The following is a 22659-nucleotide window of genomic DNA, read 5'->3' as shown; positions in this document are numbered from 1 at the left end:
CAACAGACTTCTAGTTTTAAAACAACCTGTATTTTTTCTTTAAAGCTCACAGATTAAAGTGTAAGGCATTAGATCTTTCAAAATACTCCTAACTGGGGAGGATTTGACCTAACAGACACCTCTGCATTTCAAATTCTTTGTATTTTCCCCTTTCCCCCCCCTCAATCTTACCTGGGTTGAGGAAGGCACCTCTCCTTTTATCCCAGTTTCTGGTGACATTTCACCAGAAGAGCAGATCCTGGTGGGGCTCTGAGTGGCAAGGTGTGCTGAAGGCAGCAGGGGAGATGGTGCTTCCACTTTGCCATCACTTTCACCCCTTGAAGGATTCGAGCTGGTGCCAGGCCCTGGGGAACACAGGAAACGAGTCTCACCCACGTGAACGAGCACCAGCTGGTGGCTTTAAAAAAGGCCTCGCAAAGGCAGCGCCCCAGCACTCGCAGCTCATCTTCTGTCAGTGGGAGGGAATGCAGCAGCACAGGGATGCCAGGCTTTTGGTCTTTCTGGTTGATGGGTTGGTGTTTTGTTTTTAAAACCAGCCTCCCCACCCAAATGTCTGTGTGTACTGGAGTGACGTCGCAGGGCTCGGTCACTACAGAGTCCGTCGGGAGAAAGAAGCACAGTGCAGCACAAATATCCACATTTCTCTTGGAGAAGCACCATTCTGAACACATACACTTCCACCTTTAAGGAAACTTCATTCCACTAATTTTCTTGAAAGTTTATGTCACAGGTTCAGATCTCGAGATCTGTCCGTGGTGGTTTATTTAATATTGGACTGTCAGTACTTGATCTCAAAGTGCTTTACAAAAGATGGAAAAAAGGATTCCTGTCACTCTCTATTTAGCAAGAATGGAGGTTCAAATATTTGTACAAATCTGTTCAATTACACCTGACAGTCATTACAGTCTAAAAATCTCCCATAATTCAAAAGGAAAACATGCTGTGTCCGGCCCTCGCCTACACTGCAGCAACAGCCAAATGGAAAACAATATTCCAGACTGCCCTGAGGATCAATGACAAAGCTAAATACAAATAAAGACTGTGTCATCAATATCACTGTACATTATAAATTATTGTACAAACTTTAGCACGTGCCTTGACTGAGTATTGGAACAACACACTGAGCAGGTTGTTCTTTTTGAAATGCAAGGCGGCAAAACCAGAAGCAAATATGGCATAAAATAAACAAATTCATATTCAAAGCACTCTTATGCCCTAAAGGCTTTTTCATTTCCAGCAGAAAAGAGTCTGATGGAAACCTTCAGGGATATTAAAAAACCCCACTTTTTTAATGCAGCTACAAATAACAAGTCACAGTTTACACTGTGTCCGAATACAATGCGCTGTGATCCGGGTGACAACAACAAAGCACTCAAGTAAAACCACACCAAGGTTTCGAAATGTGAACAAGCCCAAGCCTTACTTTTTTATCAGCTATCAAAGGAAATTCTGCTCTTGTGCCACAAGCTGGATCTTTGATTTGCTTTCCTCTGCTTTGATGGCAGACTGGTATCTTTCCCAAGTGAGTTAACGCTGTTCAGCTGGGATAACAATGCTCCCAGGTTTCCTTCAGGTGCTGCTCATCTGTTGCTGTTGTCATTTTAATGCAGGGCAACAAAATGCCAGAAATTCAAGATAGGAAAAATTCAGAGGAAAAAATGCATTTATCAGTATTTCCTGTTAGAAACTGTTACCAGGAATCCAGCTCTACAGGTCCATAGCAGAATTCCTGCCTACACAGACACAGGTTCTTTTTTTTTTTTACCCCTGAACATCCCAAACCGATTCAGACTGCCCCAAAGGCATCTCTGGGTTACAATTCTTTGAACTAATGGTATTTTAGCACACAGTAAAAATAAACCAGTGGGGCCTGGCTTGATGAATTCTTTATTAGCACCTTCCCAGAGTTTCACAGGTTAAAAAAAAAATCTGCATTTAAAGCAAAAACTAAGGCTAATGAACAAGTAATGAAATAAAGCACAGAGAAGCAATAAATTATCATCCAAGGTATACAAACACACAAAGATGTACAACACAACAAAGGTGAGTTTTCAAACAACAATCAGTATTTATTTGGTTTCAACAACTGCAAGTAACACAAGAAGAGAGAAACCCACATCAATGAGCCACATTTTGTACACAAGAACACAGATTTATGTCCATTCTGACTTGTACTGTGAGAAACATTTTTCCCTCCTAAACTTGTACTAAAATGAATTTTAAGCAAAAGTATTTTAACTTCTAAATCAGAAATCAAAAACACTTTCCTTCAGTCAGCTCTGCATACAGAAAATGAAGCAGGGATTTAGCAATATTTGTGTGAATACAGAAGTCTTGTGACAGCTGGACAGTAAGCGATTGTGGAAAAGAGAAAGGCAAAGTTATTATATCTCATTTAACATTGCATCCATTCTCCCCTAAATCTTCTTTTACCATGTATGAAAATTCCACACCAAACTGAATACCTTTAACTTCTTCCTGGGAAAGCTGACCACTGGGTAAAATGTATTTCTTAACATTCAGTGCAAGGATAAATTATTGGCTCCAATGAACCACTAACTAAAAATAACCTATTAGCTGGTTTGCCCAAAAGAAAAGGGCTCTGTGTACCACGTAATCACTTGGACTGGAAGCTTCATAGGAATTGCTTCTATAAACAGTTTCAGATGCCACAGGGTAAACAGGAAAAGCCAAACTTAGACATATAAAAAAGCCTTCAAATGTGCTATTCTGAAATGTGGAAGTCACCCTTTAAGGGAGTCAATCTGAAAGTTTTCCTTTTTTTTTTTTTAATGAGAAAACAAGGATGCAAACTAACCGCCTCATTTTCTGATGAAAATTAAAATTCTCTTTCTCTTGATTATACTTGGCAAAACCATCTCAAAACATTCAACTGAAGCCTTTGAGACTTCTGGCCCTGTGATGTAACCATGTGGAACAATGCTACCAAAGTTCAGGCTCATAAATGAAATCAGACAAGTTATTAAACCAAGGAGCTCTGCAGAGCAGCTCTCCTGGATTGGAGTGGAAATCACAGAGCAACCACCTGCTTTTGGAGACAAACCAGGAAAACATGGCAAGATCAGGAAAACTCTCATGATGTCTTATCTGCAAGGCACCTCCAGCAACAACCCAGGCAGGTTCAGTAACCAACAGTTCCCCAGACAGCCTCGGCGTTACCCATGAGTAACTCACACATTTTTTCTGCATGTTCCAGGTTTCTGAGCAGCATATGAACAACGTCAATCTTGATCACACATCATGAACATCAAACTCTCAGAGCCCTTCAGCTGCAGGTTATCTGGCAACTGCGCTACCCAAATGGCAAGATATTTAAGTTTTCCCTTCTGATTTTAAATGAGTTTGAACTGGTTAACTTCAGAAATTCACCATAGTGATACAACACCCCCACACACATTCCAGGCTTCATTTTCCACCAGCAGAATGTCAGGTTCATACCTCATATGATCATATAATGAATTAGTTAAAAAGAACACATGGTAAAATGAAAACCTTGGGACATCCTTTAATTTCTAAAACAGGAAGAATTATGTGAAAGAGCAAGTAAAAACTTTTAATGTGTGCAGCAACTTGGAGAGTAATATCCCCTTTAGAAATAGCTCATCCAAATTTTAAACACATTTAACATCCTCTTTGCATCTGTCCACCTCCATTAAGTCTTTTTTCCTCCAGAAAAAAAATCAAAACAAAACCAGAGTACTGCTCCTTGAGGCAGTTATGTATTCCAGAGCTTTGTAAGAGAAGATAATCCAGTGATAGCAGCCAAGATTAAAAAACACTTCACTTCTTTACAGTCAGAGAGACTGATCACTTATAATCCCTGAAATTAGTGCATTTCTTTACAAACCAAGACAGATGAAAACTGCTGGGTTTGGTTGTCTTGTTAAAATTAATTCTTTTTCATTGTGCTCCTGCCTAGTCCCTCCTCCTTTTTTTTTTTTTTTTTTTTTTTTAATATAACCCAGGATTTAAAATGACTCAACATCCTCAAATTGTTTTTGAAGAAAAACGTCAAAAACACCTACAAAGCCAGCACCAGCCTAGACTGTGCTTTTACATCTCCCCAATCTTCCTACCACTTGCTTCACTGTCATTTTATACACTGAAAATTCTCATCAAACTTGATGTCCTGTTGTATTCAGTAATGACCACTTAAAAGAGAATCTTGTATCACAAGATCTTTTTCAAGTGATTAAAATAAATTGATACCTGTGAATCTGAATAAGATGAAAGAAAAATATGCCTCTTAACTCCTGGTTTCTATAAAAATCCTCTTACCAGGCCACAGCCACATCCCCAACTGCTGTGAGAGCTACAGACCAAGCAGGAAATGTTCCTTTTGACTTGGGCATTTCACTTTGCTTCCATAAAGATGAGATAATTGAAGCTCAGCTGAATGAAATCCAAGTAATAGTGAGAAGACTGGAAAATAAGGACCTCAAATACAGACTGGACAGGATCTCCAGGCCATGGCACCCCTCAGTGAGATATCAACTACCCCCTTTTCTAAATGTATCAAGCTTTATTTTAAACCCAGCTGTCTCCTGCCTGCACCACGCCCATCCTCAAGCTCCGCTTCTCAGGTGGTTGGACAATCCCTAATTTTTAACTTGGATTTATGACTGCTTCATACACATTTATCTTTACGTCAAGTGGCACTTCAGTTCTTAAGTATAACCTAAAATCCTCCAACAAGGAGAAGGATGATGGATAGAGGGCAGCCCCGTCATTATTCCAATGTATCAAGACAGAAGATGAAATTGCTGATTTCACCTGTCAGGAGCCACAGACCCGAAGCCGTGGTGCATCCATCACCCGCGGTCACGCACCGAGCCAGGCTCCCACCCTCCCTGTGCCAGCTCAGGGCACCCTGCCACTGAACTGAGCCACAGCTGTGCTGCTCCACTGCAACTGAGGGATTTTCAGCCCTGGAGCTCAATCCGAACCGTCTAAATCTGATTTAACTGGAATCCTTCGGGAAGCGAGTTACTGCGAAAGAAACCAGAACACTGCACCAGCCATTCCCCACAAATATTTAAGCTACAGAATAAGGTACAGAAACTTCAAGGTTTTTGGATTTTTTTAAAAAACAATCCCATTGTTCAGACACAAGAAGTGAAAAGAGACACTAAGTCTGACATTGCATTGCGTAATTATTTCCCTTTGTCACACAGCTCCAGGGATCAGCTGGCCACTTGGATGGGGCTTGGAGCACCCTGGTCTAGTGGAAAGTGTCCCTGCCCATGGCAAGGAGCTGGAAAAAGCCTTCCAACACAAAGCATTCTGGGATTCCGTGATTAATTCTCTAATTCTATGACCATTAAAGTTGTCTATCTTTTCCCACTGAGGAAACCAAAAGAAAATAGAATAATAGGTATCCTAAGTGACCTTTCGTTCTATTTACTTGGTCAGTTTTCTCAGCATAGATAAACCTTTTCTTCTGGAAATTAACGTGTAGTACTCAGAAAACTGTTGCTTGCTCTATTCTTTTTCACAAATGGTGTATCTTCTCAGATCATTATCAAAATATAGTATTAATAATTTCTTTATGTACTAGAGAATCAGGCTGCAATGAAGAAAACACAAAAATATACTGAAAAATCAGCTGTCCACACCTAATGGCTCACATCAGCTGTCTCCAACAGATCACCAGCAAAAACCATTCATTTCCAGGTGCAAGTATAACAAAATCAATAGCTGCTCACTACTTACAGGTCTAAAATTAAACTGCAAGAAGTAAAGATCAGGCAATCTACAACACCTCAATTGTTCCCACAGACACAGGAGCAACCTTCAAGCTGTTCAACATCAATCAAGTTCGGATTCAAAACCTTTCCCATAATGACTCAAATACTTTGTATTTTGTTTGCAAGTACCATTGTGTGAGATGACAGAAACAGAATTTTGAGGGCAAGCACTACAGGTTGAATATTTTCTTCTATGACTTCAGCAGTTAACAACAAAGGTGGATCAATATCAGACAAAAGTTTCCATATTTTATGGAAAGTGGGATTAAGCAGGACTTAAACCTGGATATAAACACACCAGCAGCAACAAACCAGGCGGTGACCTGCATTTTCTTCTCACTAAAGATCTCCCCTAAAGCATCACTAAAAAAAAAAATTTTAAAAATATAGAAAAAAAACAGAAGAAGGCCAACTTACGGGAGAGCGAGTGCGTGCCTTTGGGGAGGTACTCGAAGAGCAGCGAGCTGTCCTCGCTCAGCATGTCGGCTTTCAGCGACAGCAAACTGTTCTTACTCATCAGAGCGGCGCGCAGGTTAGCGACCGTGGCAGCCTGGAGCGCGTCCTCCTTGTCCGGGGTCAGGGGCTGGTGGATGTAGCTGGACTCCCCTCCCAGCAGCGCTTCCTCCACGTTGCTGAAGGGCTCCGGCCGCTCCACCCGGCTGTCCGAGCTGCTGGGCTCCGTCCCGGCCGCATCGGCGCCTGCAGCGGGGAGAGGCTGTCAGAGACACGGGGGAACCGCTGCGAGCGGGGCCGGCCTCGCTGCGGGTCGGCGAAGCAAGGCTTCTCTGGGCTTTGCTTTCCACGTGGGAGTGATGCTCTCACCCCCTTTCCCTGTTCTCACCCCCTTTGCCTGCTCTCACCCCCCCTTTGCCTGATCTCATCCCCTTTTTCCTGCCCTCAACCTCATTTTCCTGCTCTCACCCCTCTTTCCCTCCCCTCACCCCCCATTTCCTGCCCTCATCTCCCCTTTTCACTGCCCTCACCCCTCTTTTCCTGCCCTCACCCCCTTTCCCTGCCCTCACCCCCCCTTTCCTGCCCTCATCTCCCCTTTTCACTGCCCTCACCCCTCTTTTCCTGCCCTCACCCCCTTTTCCTGCCCCACAGCTGGGGGTTCTGTTTTTCCAGCCCCTTCCCTCCTGCCCCACCACCTGGGCTTCAGGTCGGTACCACGCTCCAAGAAGGCAGGGCAGAGGATGTGTATTTTACCCACAACCTGGATAAGACTATTTATTTATTTTAAACTAAGACTTCAGGACAGTTTGCTAGTACTGAAATTACATTCAAAGGTTTAAGTTCTGTTTTCTCCCTAATTTTGCACTCCAGTTAGCCCAAATTTTCACTCTTTGTTTCTTCTTCATGATGAAGGTTTTGAGAAACAGAGTAATAAACAGCCTCTAATAGTGGGGTGCTGAGTATAAACCCCTTGGGGTCCCTTCTCCGAAAAATACACAGCAACCATTGGTTCCCAGCATATATCACAGGGTGGGTTTTATACAGAAGTGTTACAGTTAAAAAAAAAATACAGATCAGCCACTTTACAACATGTAACTACAAAGAAACTGTATAAAAATACAACATATTAGTAACAAATATATCAATTACTGAACCCAAACAAAACCAAAAAAGCTATGATAAAGTAAACTCCTTTGTGCAAAAACACTGTTTATTTTTGTATTTTTGGGGAGCTCTAATTGAAGAGCCTCCTTTGTTTGAACTTTGACTCTCTTATCAGCTTAAATAATTTATGTATTTTTGTGTAAAGGAAAATGACTCTGAGACTCCTCTCTATTCTTCACATGAAACAACAAAAATTACAGACAAAAAGGGCTGTTAGCCCATTTAAAAGTGCATAAAACAAATTGCAATTACCTACTCCACAATCTGCAGCAGCAAACACAGCTGACACACTCAAAGCCCAGCTGAGCACCTGGCAAACGGAGCTGAAGCTTCCCAACAAACTTATGCCTTTGTGGCATTTCTCCTATCAGGGAGAGGGAAAAAAAATCTATATCCAAAGAGAAGGCACAGATAATGAGCTATCAGATGGAGAAAGAAGCTGTTTTGCAGATCCTGAATATTTTATTGCCTCCTAGTTTAAAAGAGATTTAAATCTACTTAATGCAAGAGGGAACTATTAGAGCTCAAACCAGTGGGTAGGACACTACAAAATTAATACCTGCTGCTTCCATAAATTCACTTTGCACTCTTCAGGGCAAGGAATTCTGGTGTTGTCCACACACAGCACTGCAATAAACTCACTCCCGTACAGAAGCTCAGAAGGGAGGAGGCAGTGGGACAAACCAGCCCTTGGTTTCCACCACTTCAAACCAGGGCAAGGCATTAATCTGCAGAGCCTTATTAAAAAATGCTAATGAGGACACTGGTACCGTGCCCACCTCCTGTAACCTGGAAAACAGCTGAAGGAAGATCATTATTTTTATCTCCATTTCACAGGTGGTGGCTGCCAGACAAAGACATGGGGACTCGCTCAAGGTGCCCAGCCTGTGGAGCCAGGAGCAGCCAGCAAATTTCCCAGTCCCAGCTCAGGGCATATCAGATTCCAGAACATGTTCAGATTGGTTTTACTAAGCTGCACTGTTCTGCCAGTACATCCTACTGCTAAAGTTGTTCCTTTAAAAAACAAACAGCCTCAAAGCAAACAATAAGGAAAAAGCAATCCTAGGCAGAGTGCTCCCACACCCCGGAGATGTAGAGAATGCCCAAGGCTGGGGGCTACAAACACAGTAGGAAGTTCATAAATGTGAACAACCAGAGATGCTCTCTGTTTAAAACATACCATTTTCCCTCCTCCATCTGTGTTTTGCTTGTATCATTTCACATTATCAGATTTATTAAATCTTAGCCAAGCAGAAGAATTCGAATGCTTTGAATTTTTATGTATTTTGTCATACCTCTGTTAGTGGCTCACAGGATATCCACTTTTCTAGATGATAATGAAGGTTTTTAAAAAACAAGCCAGCATGCCTACATAAAGGAAAACTACAACACAGTAAAAACCAGCAGCTGTTACAAAAGGTGGTGAAGGAAGCAAATAAAACTTTAGCCCATTAAACTGGTAAGGTAACAGAGCTTCATCACATCAAAGGCACAATAATACCACTGTCCACATGGGGAATCACAGCACATAACTCAGGCCAGAAAGAGTGTTTGCCCACAAAACTGCATTCCCAAATAACCAGGCAGGCAGGGAATCACCTTGTGCTTTCTGCACTCCTTTTCAGAGCCTGTTACAGCTGCTGATTGACAGTTGCCAAAATTGGCTGCTGCCCGCTGCACATAAACACTAATTGCTAAAACACACGCAGATTAATTGTAACCACAACAAGACATTAAATGTTCCTCAAAAGCCAAGATTAGAGACAGACAGCGAAATAGATGCTTCAGAGCTTCCAGTATTTATAGCTGATGTAATCTAATCAAACACACATTATGGCAAAATAAATATCCACTTAGTCACATAAGTACTAAAATACTCTCAGCACACCAAAACCCAAAAAATGCACCGAGTTCCTCTCCGCAGTGCCTCCAAAACCACTTCTCTTTTCTCTAGAATGCAGCTCCTTTTAACAAGATTTAGCCAAAGAATTGTATGAATCGAAAGCATCCGTCACTTCCCAGTAATCCAAACTGTTTACTACAGCGCCTCAGCCCCAGTAAACCAGGCTTTAGTCAATGAGCTTCTGTTCTGCAATTATTCACTGCCACGGGCCCAGAGCTCCATCCCAGCCCTCCAGAGCTCGTTTTTCACCCTGCTGGGACAGCCCCTGCGACTGCAGGGCTCCGCACGCAGGAAATCCCGAGCTAAACACGGGATTAATGCTGCTCGGAAACTGAGCTCATTAGTCTCTTTAGCAAATCATTATTTTGCAGTTATTCTATTACACCAGCCTACTTTCCAAAACACAGAAGCTTTAGAAAAGCTTTCTTGAATTTGTTGACTTGGGTGAATATTTTATTGTTAGCTTTTATTGTCAAATAAAACACAGAGCTTATTTTTTGACGGTTTTGGCAACAGTACTTCCATGCAATTCTGAAAACTACAGTAAAGGTCTTACCTACACATGAAGTATCACCTAACAGGGATACAAGGACTGCAAGCACCTTCTCACAGAGGTCGCTCATCCCAGCTGAGCTCAAAACACACTTCATTCCCAGCCACACAGACCAGGCAGGCTTTAACAGATCCATAAAGAGGGATAAACCTCACACCAGGACAACAGGAGCAGTAAAATATTCCCAAAACAACCAGGGTGGCTACTGTGTGAGCTCTGAAAGTCCTATAAACCGAGCTCCTCTCACAAACACAGGAATGGGAAAAGCAAGTTGCACTAGTCACAAAAAATCAAGCACTACTGACATCTGGCAGCCCCTTGGAAAGGGCTGCGGCACAAATCAAAGTAATGCAATGTACTAAAAGTATCCAAATGTTAATGTGATAATTTATTTTCAAAGATCTAGGAAGAAGCTGACAGTAAAAAGCATTAAACCTAGTCCAACAACTGAACAAAACACACATGCCTTCCCAGAAAGAGCAAGGAAAGGCTCCATTTTAAAGACTCCATTTAGTACCTTAATTAATTACTTTAATACACAAACCAATTTTTTCTCTTGTATTTCTTCTCCCTGCTTTTGTCATTTTTTCTCATTACAGCTTAAACTCAGCTGTTACCAAAGTACCTCCTCAGCGTCTGCTTCTCTCACACCACTTATTTCTTGTTTGTACTGTGTTTTAACCTTCTCAGTAAACCCCCAGTGGGGTTTCCCAGACTCCCAATGCTATTATTCTCTTTCATAGTTCTTTTTTTTTTTAATTATTTTTCCCCTTTTCATCTTTTATTCCTGCTCTCTCATGTAGACAGTTGAACACCTAGAAATCAGTAGCTGAAGAACTAAACCCACGAGAAGGGAGAAAGGAGTGAATAAAAGCCATACAAGGTTGCATCTGCTGCTGGAAAACTCAAAGCAGAAACGAGCTTTATCCCCAAGAACTAAAGGCAACATTTTGCAAGGTCGCTCTCTCTCAGTATTGCTCTTTTCATTACAGTCTCGAGGTAAGAGGGGATCAGAAATCTGTCATCCTCTCCTCCCAGCCCCGTTCAGAGTGGCAGGAGCACAAAGCAGGGATGTGGTGGCCCCAGTCCCCAGGGTTGTGTGACAGAGGTGACCCCCAGCAGTGAGGGGGGGCCAGCCACAGGCACAGGAGTCCTTCAAAGGAGGGCAACAGCGCCTCACCTACCATTTACAGAGCTTTAAAGCAGCTCCTGTGTGTTTCTCCACCTGCCTGGCAAATTTCAGGAATCTTTGAGGAGCTCTCCCAAGCCTCACTGGAATGCTGGGGTGTTTCATGAGCCATCCCTCCAGCACACCTTCCTCAGCTGGAGGTCTCACCCCTCCGCACCTGGAGTAAACTCTCTGCAAGTCCCACAGCCTCCAAAGACAATTCAATTCAAAGGCAATTCAAACCACCTGCCACAAAAAGCTCCTGAGCCTTTTCTGTAGCTCAGCCCACCTGCAGGAGCTAATTTGGCAGAATCAGGGTGGAAAGGTGAACTGAAGGGAAGACACCTCTGGGTAGAGGAGTCCTGCTGCCAGCAAGGCAAGAACCCAGGAAAGTCCAGCCTGGAGAGAGGAGCAGCTGGACCTAATCTGAAGCAGCATCACCATCAGACAGGGGAGTGAGAAGTCATCCTGACCTAGGGCAGCATTACTTCTCTGTCATCTGGAGTCATCTTTAAGAACTGTAGTATAAATTAGGTTGAAAGTGACTTCAGAGCTATTTTAGAGTAAGATTCCAGTGGCTTGTACAGCCCAGTTGTGAGCAGGGAAGACAGAGAACAACTTCCCCAGGTCCTTCCTCCACCTTTTGACCACTTTGTGAATAATCTCCTCCTTTCACCCTGTGAGAATCTCCCTCCCTGTAACTCACATCCATTACCTGTCATCCTTTCTCAACCCACATCTGAGAAGGATCTGGCCTTGGATAATCCACCTACCTCCCTTCTCTTCTCCAAGATTTTAAACCAAGCTGTCTCAGCCTCTCCTCACACACATCATCTTGATGGCCTCAGCTGCTCTTGCGCAAGCTTGTCAAAGTCTTTCTTGGCCTGGAGATGCCCAGAGTGGATCCTGAACTCCAAATGCTGTTCCTAAGGCAGGCAGCCAGCCTTCCCTGGCTGCGAGGGCACACAGGCTCCTCTTCAGCTCCTTACTCACCAGAAGACATTTTCTGCAAAGCTGCTTTCTCTCTCCTTGGCTGCCAACCCAGACTGCTGCACGGGGTTATCCTGTGCCCCACGCAGACCTTCACACTTGTCTTGGAATTCCTGCTGTGCCTGGCACTGCTGCCTTCCAGCCAATCATCCCTCCCAGCCTGTGCCATCCAACACCCCACCACACAAGTTGTTAATGAACAAAATCAACAGCATCAGGCCTGGAAGCAGCCTGGGATGGATGTGGGCATCACACATCCTGGGGGAGATGTTTTGGATCTCCTGCACACAGCTGGATAATTTTTAGTGTGATGTAAAACATTTTTTTTTCCTGTTTACAAGCAAAAAGGGAAGAGGTCCCAGCATCAGCAATTTCTCCCATCCCAAATTCCTGCACCCTCCCCTGCTACTCCCTCAGTGGCACCAAAACCACATGTATAGTTGTGATTGAACTTGAGATAGGAACTAATGTTAAAAATACATTTATTTATTTATTAAAAAAAAGTTATATTTAAATGCAGATCAGGTCCCCTATCTGGTTCTCTACAGGATCACACAGAGATTTTCACCGGAACAACTGCAGGAGAGCGTGGGGGTGCAATTCAGTACCAAAGGAAAGTGGGAGCCACTTAAACTCAGCTTTTGTTTCAGGTACACTGACAAAATGTGACCCAAAAAAAACTCAGGTGAAAGAAAAGACTTAATTTTCTGAGGTTCTTCAACCTATCTGGGTCAAGTATCTGCCTGACAGTTGATTTTATCTAGAATTCCAGGGATGATGTTTCTTGTGTAAGTTTAGGAAGGTTTGGCTTGATCTCCTTCTGTACAAAAGGCAATTAATTTTTAAACTCTCAGGGAAAATAAAAAAGAAAAAATAGCTTTCATTTCATAGTGTGGTTTTTGATTGGGAATTAAAAAAAAAAAAGAGCACACAAGCTGGCAGAAAAATGACAATCTTTTACCAGCTGCTAAAAATATCCTTGAAGTTTGTATTTCAGTTCCCTCCTCCTTTCTAACAGAAATCTTCCAAAAGATGTTTCACAACTCACTATTTGTTAAGCAAACCCCAGCATTCTCACCCACTGCAGTATTTACATGGGGAAGTGATGCCATGAGCTATATTGGGTTTGATTTGCACTATTTTACAACCATAACAGCAGACATGTGGATACAATAAATGTGCACAGCATTCAGAATCAGCTCCAATTTCCTCAAGCAGGAAACAATCAAGCAAACACAGATATTTAACCACAACACATATGATCATTAAAAACTGCCTTTATGTTGAAGGCTGTAAGATATCTTAAGTGAATCCTTATGGAATCAAAAACTTGGTCTCCTTCAGGCTTTCCCAACCCTCTTCTTTCAGGTTTGAGCCCTACTACAGCTTCTCCACCACGATTCAAAGCAGGGTGACCTGGGACTGCCAGGATTTGAGTTCTGAAAAACACTGTCCTGCAGGAAAAGTGCCAATTTCCAATGCTGCTCCTGTTTCTGGAGGGCTCAGGATGAGCCCATGCCAGCTGAGGAAAATATAATTTTCCAGCCAACAGCCATAGGATGTTCACTCTCTGTGTTTCACCAACAGAAACATTCTCCTCACCAGCTCTAGAACACTACTGCTAAAATAAACCAGCCTTGCTCTACACAAATATGACTTGGTTTTATGTTGCTATTCCTGCAGCATATTCCAAGCACAAGTGTATCCCCCCATCTTTGTTTTCCTCAAAACAGTAATCAGTGTACAAATAACTGGAAAATTCCCTCCACTCCTCCAGGTACCTGGAAAAAAAATAATCAATTTTCATCTCTTTCCCGTAATATTTGTTTTTCTACCACTGAATCAAGTTCTGCAGACACTTTCCTGTGGTCAGCAGAAGGAGCTCCTGGCCCAAACCCTGCTGCTTGTTGCTGCTCCCCCACCTCCTGTCAGTGACCTCAACTCAACTGTTCCTTGGGCTACAGAGCAAACCTGGCCAATGCTGATCTTCCTAAAAAACACAGAACAAATCCAAACAAGAGAGAAATGCTTAAACTGGGTGAGTTAATTGTTTTAAAAACCATTCTAAAGTGGGATAATACAGTGTCCTTGCAGGAGCAGGAATGACTGGGCAGTGCAGAAATACCTTAAGCCACTCTTGTTTCTCAAAAATATGCAGAGAATTGTAGAGTAACTTGAGACTATCACTTTAACAGTACTGCAAGCTTAACCTCTTTTTCCAAGTCTCTTAATACAGACAATAAAAGGAGTGACTCTATTCCCTGCTGCTCCTCAGGACAGAGGCAGACACAACCACGAAGGGACAGAAATAAAACATTCAAGTACCACATTAAATATGAATATTAGCACTCGTGATATGACAGAATGCTGAGTTATAAACTCTGAAAATCCTCAGAACAAATATTTACCTTTTAAAACAAGTGCCTTGAAAAAAAAAAGAAAATAAAAAATTAATCAGAGAGCAGTACAGAAAAGCTTGGGTTTGATTCTCAGGCACTGCATCTTAAGAATTAATTCCTACTACATTTTAATGCAAAAGCAGCACTGCAAATAAGGAAATTAAAGACTTGAACAGGACTGATTGCAAAGTAGGAATAGAATTTATGTGAAAATACTAAAAGCTTCTTGATTTCACACTTGTAATTTCAAAATAAAGAACCAAAAAAAGGGTAAAAAGTTTTTGAAAAGTTGAGATCTCCCAAAAGAAGAGCACAAGGAACAAATAAAATAGTGAGAAGGGTGCTCGAAAGAGGGGAAATGCCTCTGATCTCTGGAGTTCAAGCAGATTAACAGAATCAGAACTGCTAGCACGGGGAGGAGGAAGAGGAGGAGGAGGGCTTGGGAGCCTGGGGAAAATGGAATGCAGGGTGGGGAAAGGAAACAGACACCGAGCATTGAGCTAAAGCTGGTTTAGGGTGGAACCATTTTAAAGCCAGGGTGTAGCCAGGGAGTAAGTGTGTCTGGGTTTAAAGCAATGATTTTAGTTTCCAAACTTGAAAATAACCTGACCTAACCCTTCAATAACAGAAACTCCAAAGTTACTCCTGCAAAGATTGTATCCTAATAGCTCCATTAGCCTGTAGCCGTGGTGATACAGAGAGCCTGAATTATTCATGGAGCACCCCCTGCAAAATTCTCAATATGGACACAGATCAGTGGGGTTGGGGGTCAGGGATTTTTTTTTTCCTTTGGTTTTGCATTTTGAGCAACTCTCAGCCAGCTCCACGCAGCTTCAGGCACACCAAGAGCTCCAGAGAGGGTCCAGAAACCTGGGCAGCTCCTAAGCCCAAGGAATGCAGGCTAAGCCGATTTTGGGCTAAGAAAGAATTCAGGGGGTGGCATAAGAGCACAGAGCTGTAACCCCTCCATGCCTGGCTGCATCACTGGTCACCAGGCTGTCAAAACATCTCCCCTGCAAAACCCCCTCAATTGTAGCAAAGATGTTAACACCTTGACCGTAACTGCAATGTCATGGCTGTAAAAGAAGGTGGGGAAAATGCAGTAATTAACTTAATTTTCCAAGTGGCAGGTAATTTGTAGCTCACTATTACCTACCCTCAAAAATACTCCAACACCTTTCCAATAAACTGTTTTAATCCAAAACATCTATCCTGCTTAAAAAGTGATCTTTCCAAAATGAGGCATAAAAAAGGTCGAAGTAACAAACTAAAAGTAGGATATTATTAAAATTTGAGCCTGTGTCGGTTTTTAGGACATCAGACACTCACCTGACAACTGAAATTTTAGCCAGCCCACCTCTCAGTCATGGCTGTAAAAACCATTAAACACCTGAATTTTTCCCATTGCAACCAGGACTCAGACCATGCCAGGGGGACTGGAGACTCTCTCTCTTTAGAGCAAAAGCCATTTAAAGGAAGAGTAACTGACTGTATTCTGGTCCCAGTGACTCTTCTGGTCGGATTATTTCAACATTGCCTGCTTCCAAAACTTTTCTTAGCACCTCCTTCAATACATTCATTTTTGTCTTGTAGAACAAAAGCAAAAATCTTCAGGAGTTCCTTAAACACCTGAAACTTGAGTACCAACGCCACACTCATCTTTCCCTCCCCCATCTCATTTTGCAAAATCTGGATTCCTCTAGCTGGACCAATATGCTTGCCAAATACCACAACGGGAACAGGGGAATTTTCAGGGGAATTACTTATTTAATAATGACTTGCAAATATGAATCAAGGGAAGATCTGAAGATTTGCATTGACAAAGGGACAGAGTTACAAGAAGCCAGTAGCTTGCTAAGAAAAAACAACTTTGTTTCAAGAATAAAACCATCCTGTACTAAGGCAATCCACATATTCACCTGCCTGTACTCAGGTCCAGAGACCCCACTTGCAGAAACTTCATTGAGTTCATCTGGAATAAGCTCTTCCTTGCCTGCCTCTGAAGCCTTTTGCAATGTAAGCTCCCTATGTGATCCAACTGTTCAGCATCTGTGCTCCCCAACAGTTCCTGTAATCATAATTTGCTCTCTGGAAACCAAGACAGAAAAAGGGATGGGGAATGTTGACGACACCAGCTGTCCCCTGATTCCTGGGGAGCAGAGCTCCTGCAGCAGCCACACGTGTGGCATTGGAAAACGAGCGGCTTCAACAGCTCCTCACCAGGAGGGAGGAAACTGGTGCATAATTAAAGATTTTGATGGGGAAAACGTTAAAGGAACTGTGAGCTCTGCAAAGTCAGAAGGACTCAGTGAAGTCCTGCCTGTCCTTCCCATGGAGGTCACTAGTCTGGGCTTACTCAAGTCCTGAAGCTCTTCTTAACAGAACACAGCAATTCCAATACATGTATTAAAGGAAAGAAAAGAGTTCCCAAACTGTGGCGCCTTTAGAAAGGGCTGCTCTGTTTTTAAAATAATTAGCTTCATTTCACAGTCAATTGGCACACAGAAATTCACTTGCAGCTTTTGGGTGCAAACACTCAGAAGATGTGTGGGAGTATTTCCTTGGAAATAAATTCCTGAATCATAACTACCATGCTTGAACTAACACATTAATAAAGCTGTCAATAAATTCTTCAGAAGACACCCTTCAAGTGACAGTTTTCCATTACGTGAAGAGGCAAAACCAGCAACATTTTGCTGGCTTAACAGTGAAGATATCCATTCTCTTTTCCAAACACCACCTGATCCTGTAGTCCAGGCACTCAGGATGTGTAATCCTGATAAAATTTTATCCAGCACGGTTAAAGGAACAGGAACCTAAGGAAAATAAAGATGTTCAAGGCTCAAGACTACTTCTAAATTTCATAAGCATTTTTGATACAAAAACTAACAAAGACGAAAAATCATGTTTCTTTAGAAAACCTATAAAATTTAAGAAAAAGGCATAAAATAAAATGCAGACCTGTTCTTTTGGCAAGTCCATGGAGGAAATTCTTCTTGGCTCAATTATGAAGAAAGTTATTATTTATAAAAGCCCATCCTTCAGTTTACTTTGGAGAACTGCTGCTTCAAGTTAATGTGTCTTGATGAGGAAAACATATATATGAATGTTTCCTACAAGGAATGACAGGATGACATCCTGAACAAGCCAAACAGGATGAGAAAGACAAAATCTAATGTGTTTGATGCTAAACAGACAGTCCAAATTAATAAATAGAGACTAGCATGAAAAGATGGTGCTCATCAAGCTTTGTGCTTGACTGACACCACCCTGAGAAACTGAGAGCTGAATCACAGCCCCAGTCCTGCACCTCAGTTTTTCATTTGCATTCTTCTGCAAATCCCATTTGATCATTCTTTCTTGGATGAAAAAGACAATCTTCATGGCAGACATCAACAATCTCTTGCTATTTCTATTATGTTAGATTACCATTAATAAGATTACCTCAGACACTCTTTTTTATTTTAATCTCCAATGTTGTCAGATTCCAAAACTCTCAACAGCACCCCACCAGCATATGGGAAATCAATGGATTTGCAAAGAATTTTCTTACCCTTTCAATTTAAATAAAATCAGTGTCTTCTTTTGAGATGCCAATGATTTGTATTTAAATAGTCTACTTAAATATTTGGGACACTTTAATACACCTGCCTGTACTGATACGAATGTTTTTCCCACTGATAGCAGCACCACTGCTGAGTGTGAATGAGCTGTTTCAAAAGCAAAGTTTCAGTGATTGCAATGTGCCTCTTTGTAATATAAAAGGAATTAAATAATCCTATATATAATAGAGGAGTAGGAAGCATATTTTTCATCTGTCAAAATCCTGCCCCAAATAATCACTGAATTTAAAGGGTGATGCAATGGTTACTTGCAAGTTTCCCCTTCCAAAACGCTGCTGAAATGCATTGCTGCTTGCATCCAAAACCAAAAGAGTACCTTACATCATTTCAGGAGGAAGACTGAGCTTTGAAGAAGTATTCTCCTAAATCAGCTTTTGCATTTCCAGAATGCAATGTCTGCGTTAGCCCAGCAGTAGAGAGGCATTTGTAAACCACCCCAGTGAACCCAGCAAGAGCTTTCAGCCTTAGCAAGCAGCATCTTAAAATAACTGATAGGATCAGAAAAGGGAACGAGCCTTAAAGAACAGAGAGTTCTAGGTAACTTTCTTTCCTCTCAGTTACTTCTGAAAGAACATTCAACACCCATTTCCTCAGTGAGTGAGTAGCTTTCCATCTCAGCTGTGTACATTGCTGATAGGAACACTTCTACATAAATGAGGTAAAAGAGAGCCCCAGACTATGAAGCCTGTTTTAAAAAATGAAACCTGACATGATTAAATAAAAGACAACTTCAAGCTGAAATTTAAGCACAGCGCAAATACTTGCTACAAGTGTCTGCACTGTGTCATTACCCATTTGCACACAAGAAAATCAATTATTCTTCACACTTAGGAGTCAAGTCTGCAACATCCCTACAGCACTGCTGAATTCTAACAGGAGAGGGAAGAATCTGGGGTACCAGAATCCAGCCTAAGTACTACCCTGTAGCTCAGGATATGAAGTTTGCTGGAAAAATCTCCCATCTGCTGGATATGGGAAATACCCACGCAAGAGCAGAAGACCCTATTGTTTGCAGGGCCCCAGACAGGGATGTTTTCGGGGTAGCAAGTTGTTTTTACTCCACAGTGAAAGAGCAGCAGCCTCAGCTGAGTGCCCACTTGATTTCCCCCAAACCACAGGTTTACCACACGAGAGGCTGCCTGTGGACAAGGTGAACAAGGTTAACCAAAACGGAACATGTACGGATGTCAAGGCCTCTGAAATCATACTGAGAAAGTCCCCACAGACACCAAACCTGACCTACAACACAGGCAGGGCTTGCAGAGACAATCCCTGCTGCTAAGCCCACATGCACCCACTCCACTATTTCAGACCCCACAATGCAGAGGAACCTCCCTGTCCAGCAGAGCAGAAAGGAGATTTTCACCTGCGTTCACCTCTCCAGATGGCCAATCTGGGGAGCCCAGGAACAGCTCAGTCTCCACTCCCACCTTGTTCCTCATGGACACACTGCTCTCTGCCAGTTGCCACTGCCAGCACAGGCAGCCCCCAAACCTGTTCATTTTGGACAGCAAGAAGTCTTGCCATTTTTTCCTTTTTTGCCATTTTTTCCTTTTCCTTTACCAGCACTACTGGAATATTTGCCACTGCCAGCACAGGCAGCCTCCAAACCTGTTCATTTTGGACAGCAAGAAGTCTTGCCATTTTTTCCTTTTCTTTTACCAGCACTACTGGAATACTGAAACTCTTCCCCCAACCACCACCATCCAGTTGCCCTTTTCCCAACTCTGAAACCACCTCCTTTATTGGAAACTGCATTTAAGGCAAGATTTGGAACAAATAATTTGATGTGCCTGCTGACCTGCTGTCTCAGCACTGTGCTGAGTCAACCCCCCGAGCCATCTTCCTCTCATCTGTGAGCAGCCACTGCAATTTAATTCCCTAACAATTAGGAATTAAATAATCTAAGTTTCATTCAGCTTCCAGTAATACAATCTCTTCTGTTGTGCCCTATTCTCCATAAAGACACTCAGTCTAGCCCAGCTTTCCAAGAGGATCAGAGCTGCAGCTCTGTTTGTGCAGCCACTCCAACCTGCCTGGCTCACTCCAGGTACCTGTCCAAACCCACATCCCTCAGACAGCACAAGTGATCCAGCTGTTTTTATGGAATGCCGTGGTAAAAGAAAAATAGTTGCATGAGAACAGAGACCAAGAAATCCATGCTGAGTCTTCACTCAAAACAAGGATAAAATATATGCATTGCAAAAATTGAGATTCTTCATAAATCACTGTTGCCTTAAATTATCTCACATTTTTCTTCTAACTGACGTTGTTTAGATTTTATCATCAGCTAATTAGAATAATTACATGCAATTATCTTGCTGCAGCAGATAACCATAAAACATAATAAATCTCAAGACATTTGCAGAGTTACTGTTCAGTGATAACCACATTTAAACTTCAGTATGTGAGCAACTTCAACCTTTTTCAGCCCATAAAGACTTTTAAGACTTTCAGTACTCCTTGTATTGGTTTTTTTTCATCCAAATTTGGCAACATAAAAGTCTATAATCTCACACACCCTTCTCCTGGCTGACTTGGGTTCTGCTATGCAATGAAACACAGGCTAACTCCCAGAACAGACTAAGTCCTTGAAGTCAGCTTGAGAGAGTTTACTAACACACTCCCATAAGTCCTTAGAAAAAAACACCAAACTCCTATTCCTGAATCTATTTATTGCCACAGATTAATGAATCAAATGGGCCAGTTATCTTGAGACAAAAAAATAACTACTGAAGATTCAAAGGAAGTCAAGAAAACAATTTTCTTGCTGGCTACACACTTTAAACACAGCCACTTGTCTCAGACCACAAGCAGTCACACATCAAAATACACTTGAAGCCATAGTGATGCCTCAGAAAAACATGTTGTTCTTGAGAGTTACTAAACACTTATCCTGCCATTACTAGCAAGAAGCTATGGTGGTTTTCTTACCCAAGAGAAAGTGACACCTGAATATCAGGAAATTCTGAAGATGCTATCGGTAAGACTAAATTACACCTGCGTGTGTGGTGTAATTACCTCATCAATATACAGTGAAAGGAAAATTCTTCAACCCTGACATCAATGTCCACACCTGCTAAAATAAATTCTTTTAACCTTTCCTCTCATTAATTCCAACACTTAGTGGTGGTTTTGGTGTGATTTATGTCATTCAAAGCTAAAACAAAACCACTTTTACAAGAGAACCAGCCTCCACTGGGGCTCCTGACTGTACCACACCATGCTTGGTGCTTCTGAGTTGCTGGCAACACAAGTTTCTACATTTCTGTATTTCCGGCAAGTTCTTATTTCAGAGGCTGATAAGATCATCCCATAAACAGATCAACTTGTTCAGTTTCATCCCCAAAACTGGAAGAATGACTTACCTGGGTCTCGACTGCTGTACGGCCATCCTGAGGCAGGTAAAAGGGGCAGCACAGGAGAATTTGCCCTGCTGTCATCCTCCACTTGCTGCGTAATATGTCTCACAGTTTCTTTGTTTTTCCTGTTCTTCCTGCGGCCCGTGGGCTGCCAGCCATCCCCCACTCCTTGCTCTGAGAACCCACTCTGTATTGCACCATCCTTGGCAGAGTGCAGCTCACCCCCTCCGTAGTGGGACGGTGACACCTGCTCCTCTTTGATACGCAAAGACCCATAGCCCATGTCACTAGCCCAGAGAGACTGGGACGAAATGTCTTCGTGGCTGTCTGCTTTTGGTTCTTGATCTTCTTTCCCATAACTACTCCCTCCCTCGTGGCAGCTGGCAATGGCTGAGTCCCCAGAGGAGTTTGCTGGGCTCGTTCTCCGAGCCAGCCAGGGGGATATACTCCTGCCAGCCACGACTGCCGAAATCAGAGCGTCCGTGCTGCTGCTGGAAGGGGCTCCCAGCTCGTAATCAACAAGGTCCTCCGAAGCATCAGACTTGATGCTTATGTCCAGAGCTGCTTTGATGAAATTGTGACAGGCCTGCACAATGTCTGTCATCTGCAGGTAGCTGGCAGCAGACATCACCTCGATGACGTTCCTGCTGGTCAGCGCCAGGTGTGCGGAATACATGAAGTCAATGATTGCCTTAAAGCCCTGGGCGGTGACGATGTCCAGGTGGGTGACTGTGGCCTGGTCAGAGGTTTTCTGCACCTGGCAGTAGAGGGTTTTGAAGTAGCGGCTGCTCCCCAGGAGGACGTTTTTGTGAGCCTTGAAGATCTTGCCCTCCACGATGATGCAGACGTCGCAGAGGATGCCGTGCTGCCTCTGCTCGTTCAGCTCCCGCAGCAGGTGACGGTAGTGGGAAGCAATTTCCATATCTTCCTTTCGGTTATTCATTTGGAGATCTTTATGTTTCCTCTTCCACAAGTCCTGCAGGGGGAAGGAAATGATAGGATTACACAATCCAAGAGAAGGCTGAGACAAACCCAAACCCTTGTTTTGGTTGTACCAAAAGAAGCAACAGGTTCATCTGGGAAGAGCGCCACAAATACAGCTACTGCCTGCAATGCCTCCACATTCATTGCAAAATGCACCTTACTTTGGCCAGACTTCAAATAATTTACACCAAAAAGGACTAGCTTTGAAGCCAATCCTCCAGTAGCTCGTAACATCCCAGAGCAAATGCTTCTTTAAATTACTACAAACTTGTAAAAAAAACCCATCTGAAGT

The 22659-nt window shown here is 42.7% G+C and overlaps 1 protein-coding gene across 6 annotated transcripts in view; it reads right to left on the bottom strand.

The window, feature by feature from the left end:
• ZBTB46 (zinc finger and BTB domain containing 46) overlaps positions 1-22659 on the bottom strand; it is a 51924-nt gene that overhangs the window by 14038 nt on the left and 15227 nt on the right. For 5 of the 6 annotated variants that reach the window (XM_041396084.1, XM_041396085.1, XM_041396083.1 and 2 more), the window contains 3 exons: positions 21390-22359; positions 6186-6467; positions 172-344 (listed from right to left, as the gene is read on the bottom strand). In XM_041396084.1, the coding sequence (XP_041252018.1) occupies positions 172-344; positions 6186-6467; positions 21390-22359 (1425 nt within the window). The remainder of the gene's footprint in view (positions 1-171; positions 345-6185; positions 6468-21389; positions 22360-22659) is intronic. The other variant, XM_041396088.1, reaches the window with a different exon arrangement.

This window comes from Onychostruthus taczanowskii, unplaced genomic scaffold (assembly GCF_017590055.1).
Source record: "Onychostruthus taczanowskii isolate IOZ18803 unplaced genomic scaffold, ASM1759005v1 scaffold126, whole genome shotgun sequence".
Taxonomy (NCBI): Eukaryota; Metazoa; Chordata; class Aves; order Passeriformes; family Passeridae; genus Onychostruthus; species Onychostruthus taczanowskii.
Note: the sequence above shows the minus strand (reverse complement) of the source record. Positions and strands in the feature narration are given on the sequence as shown.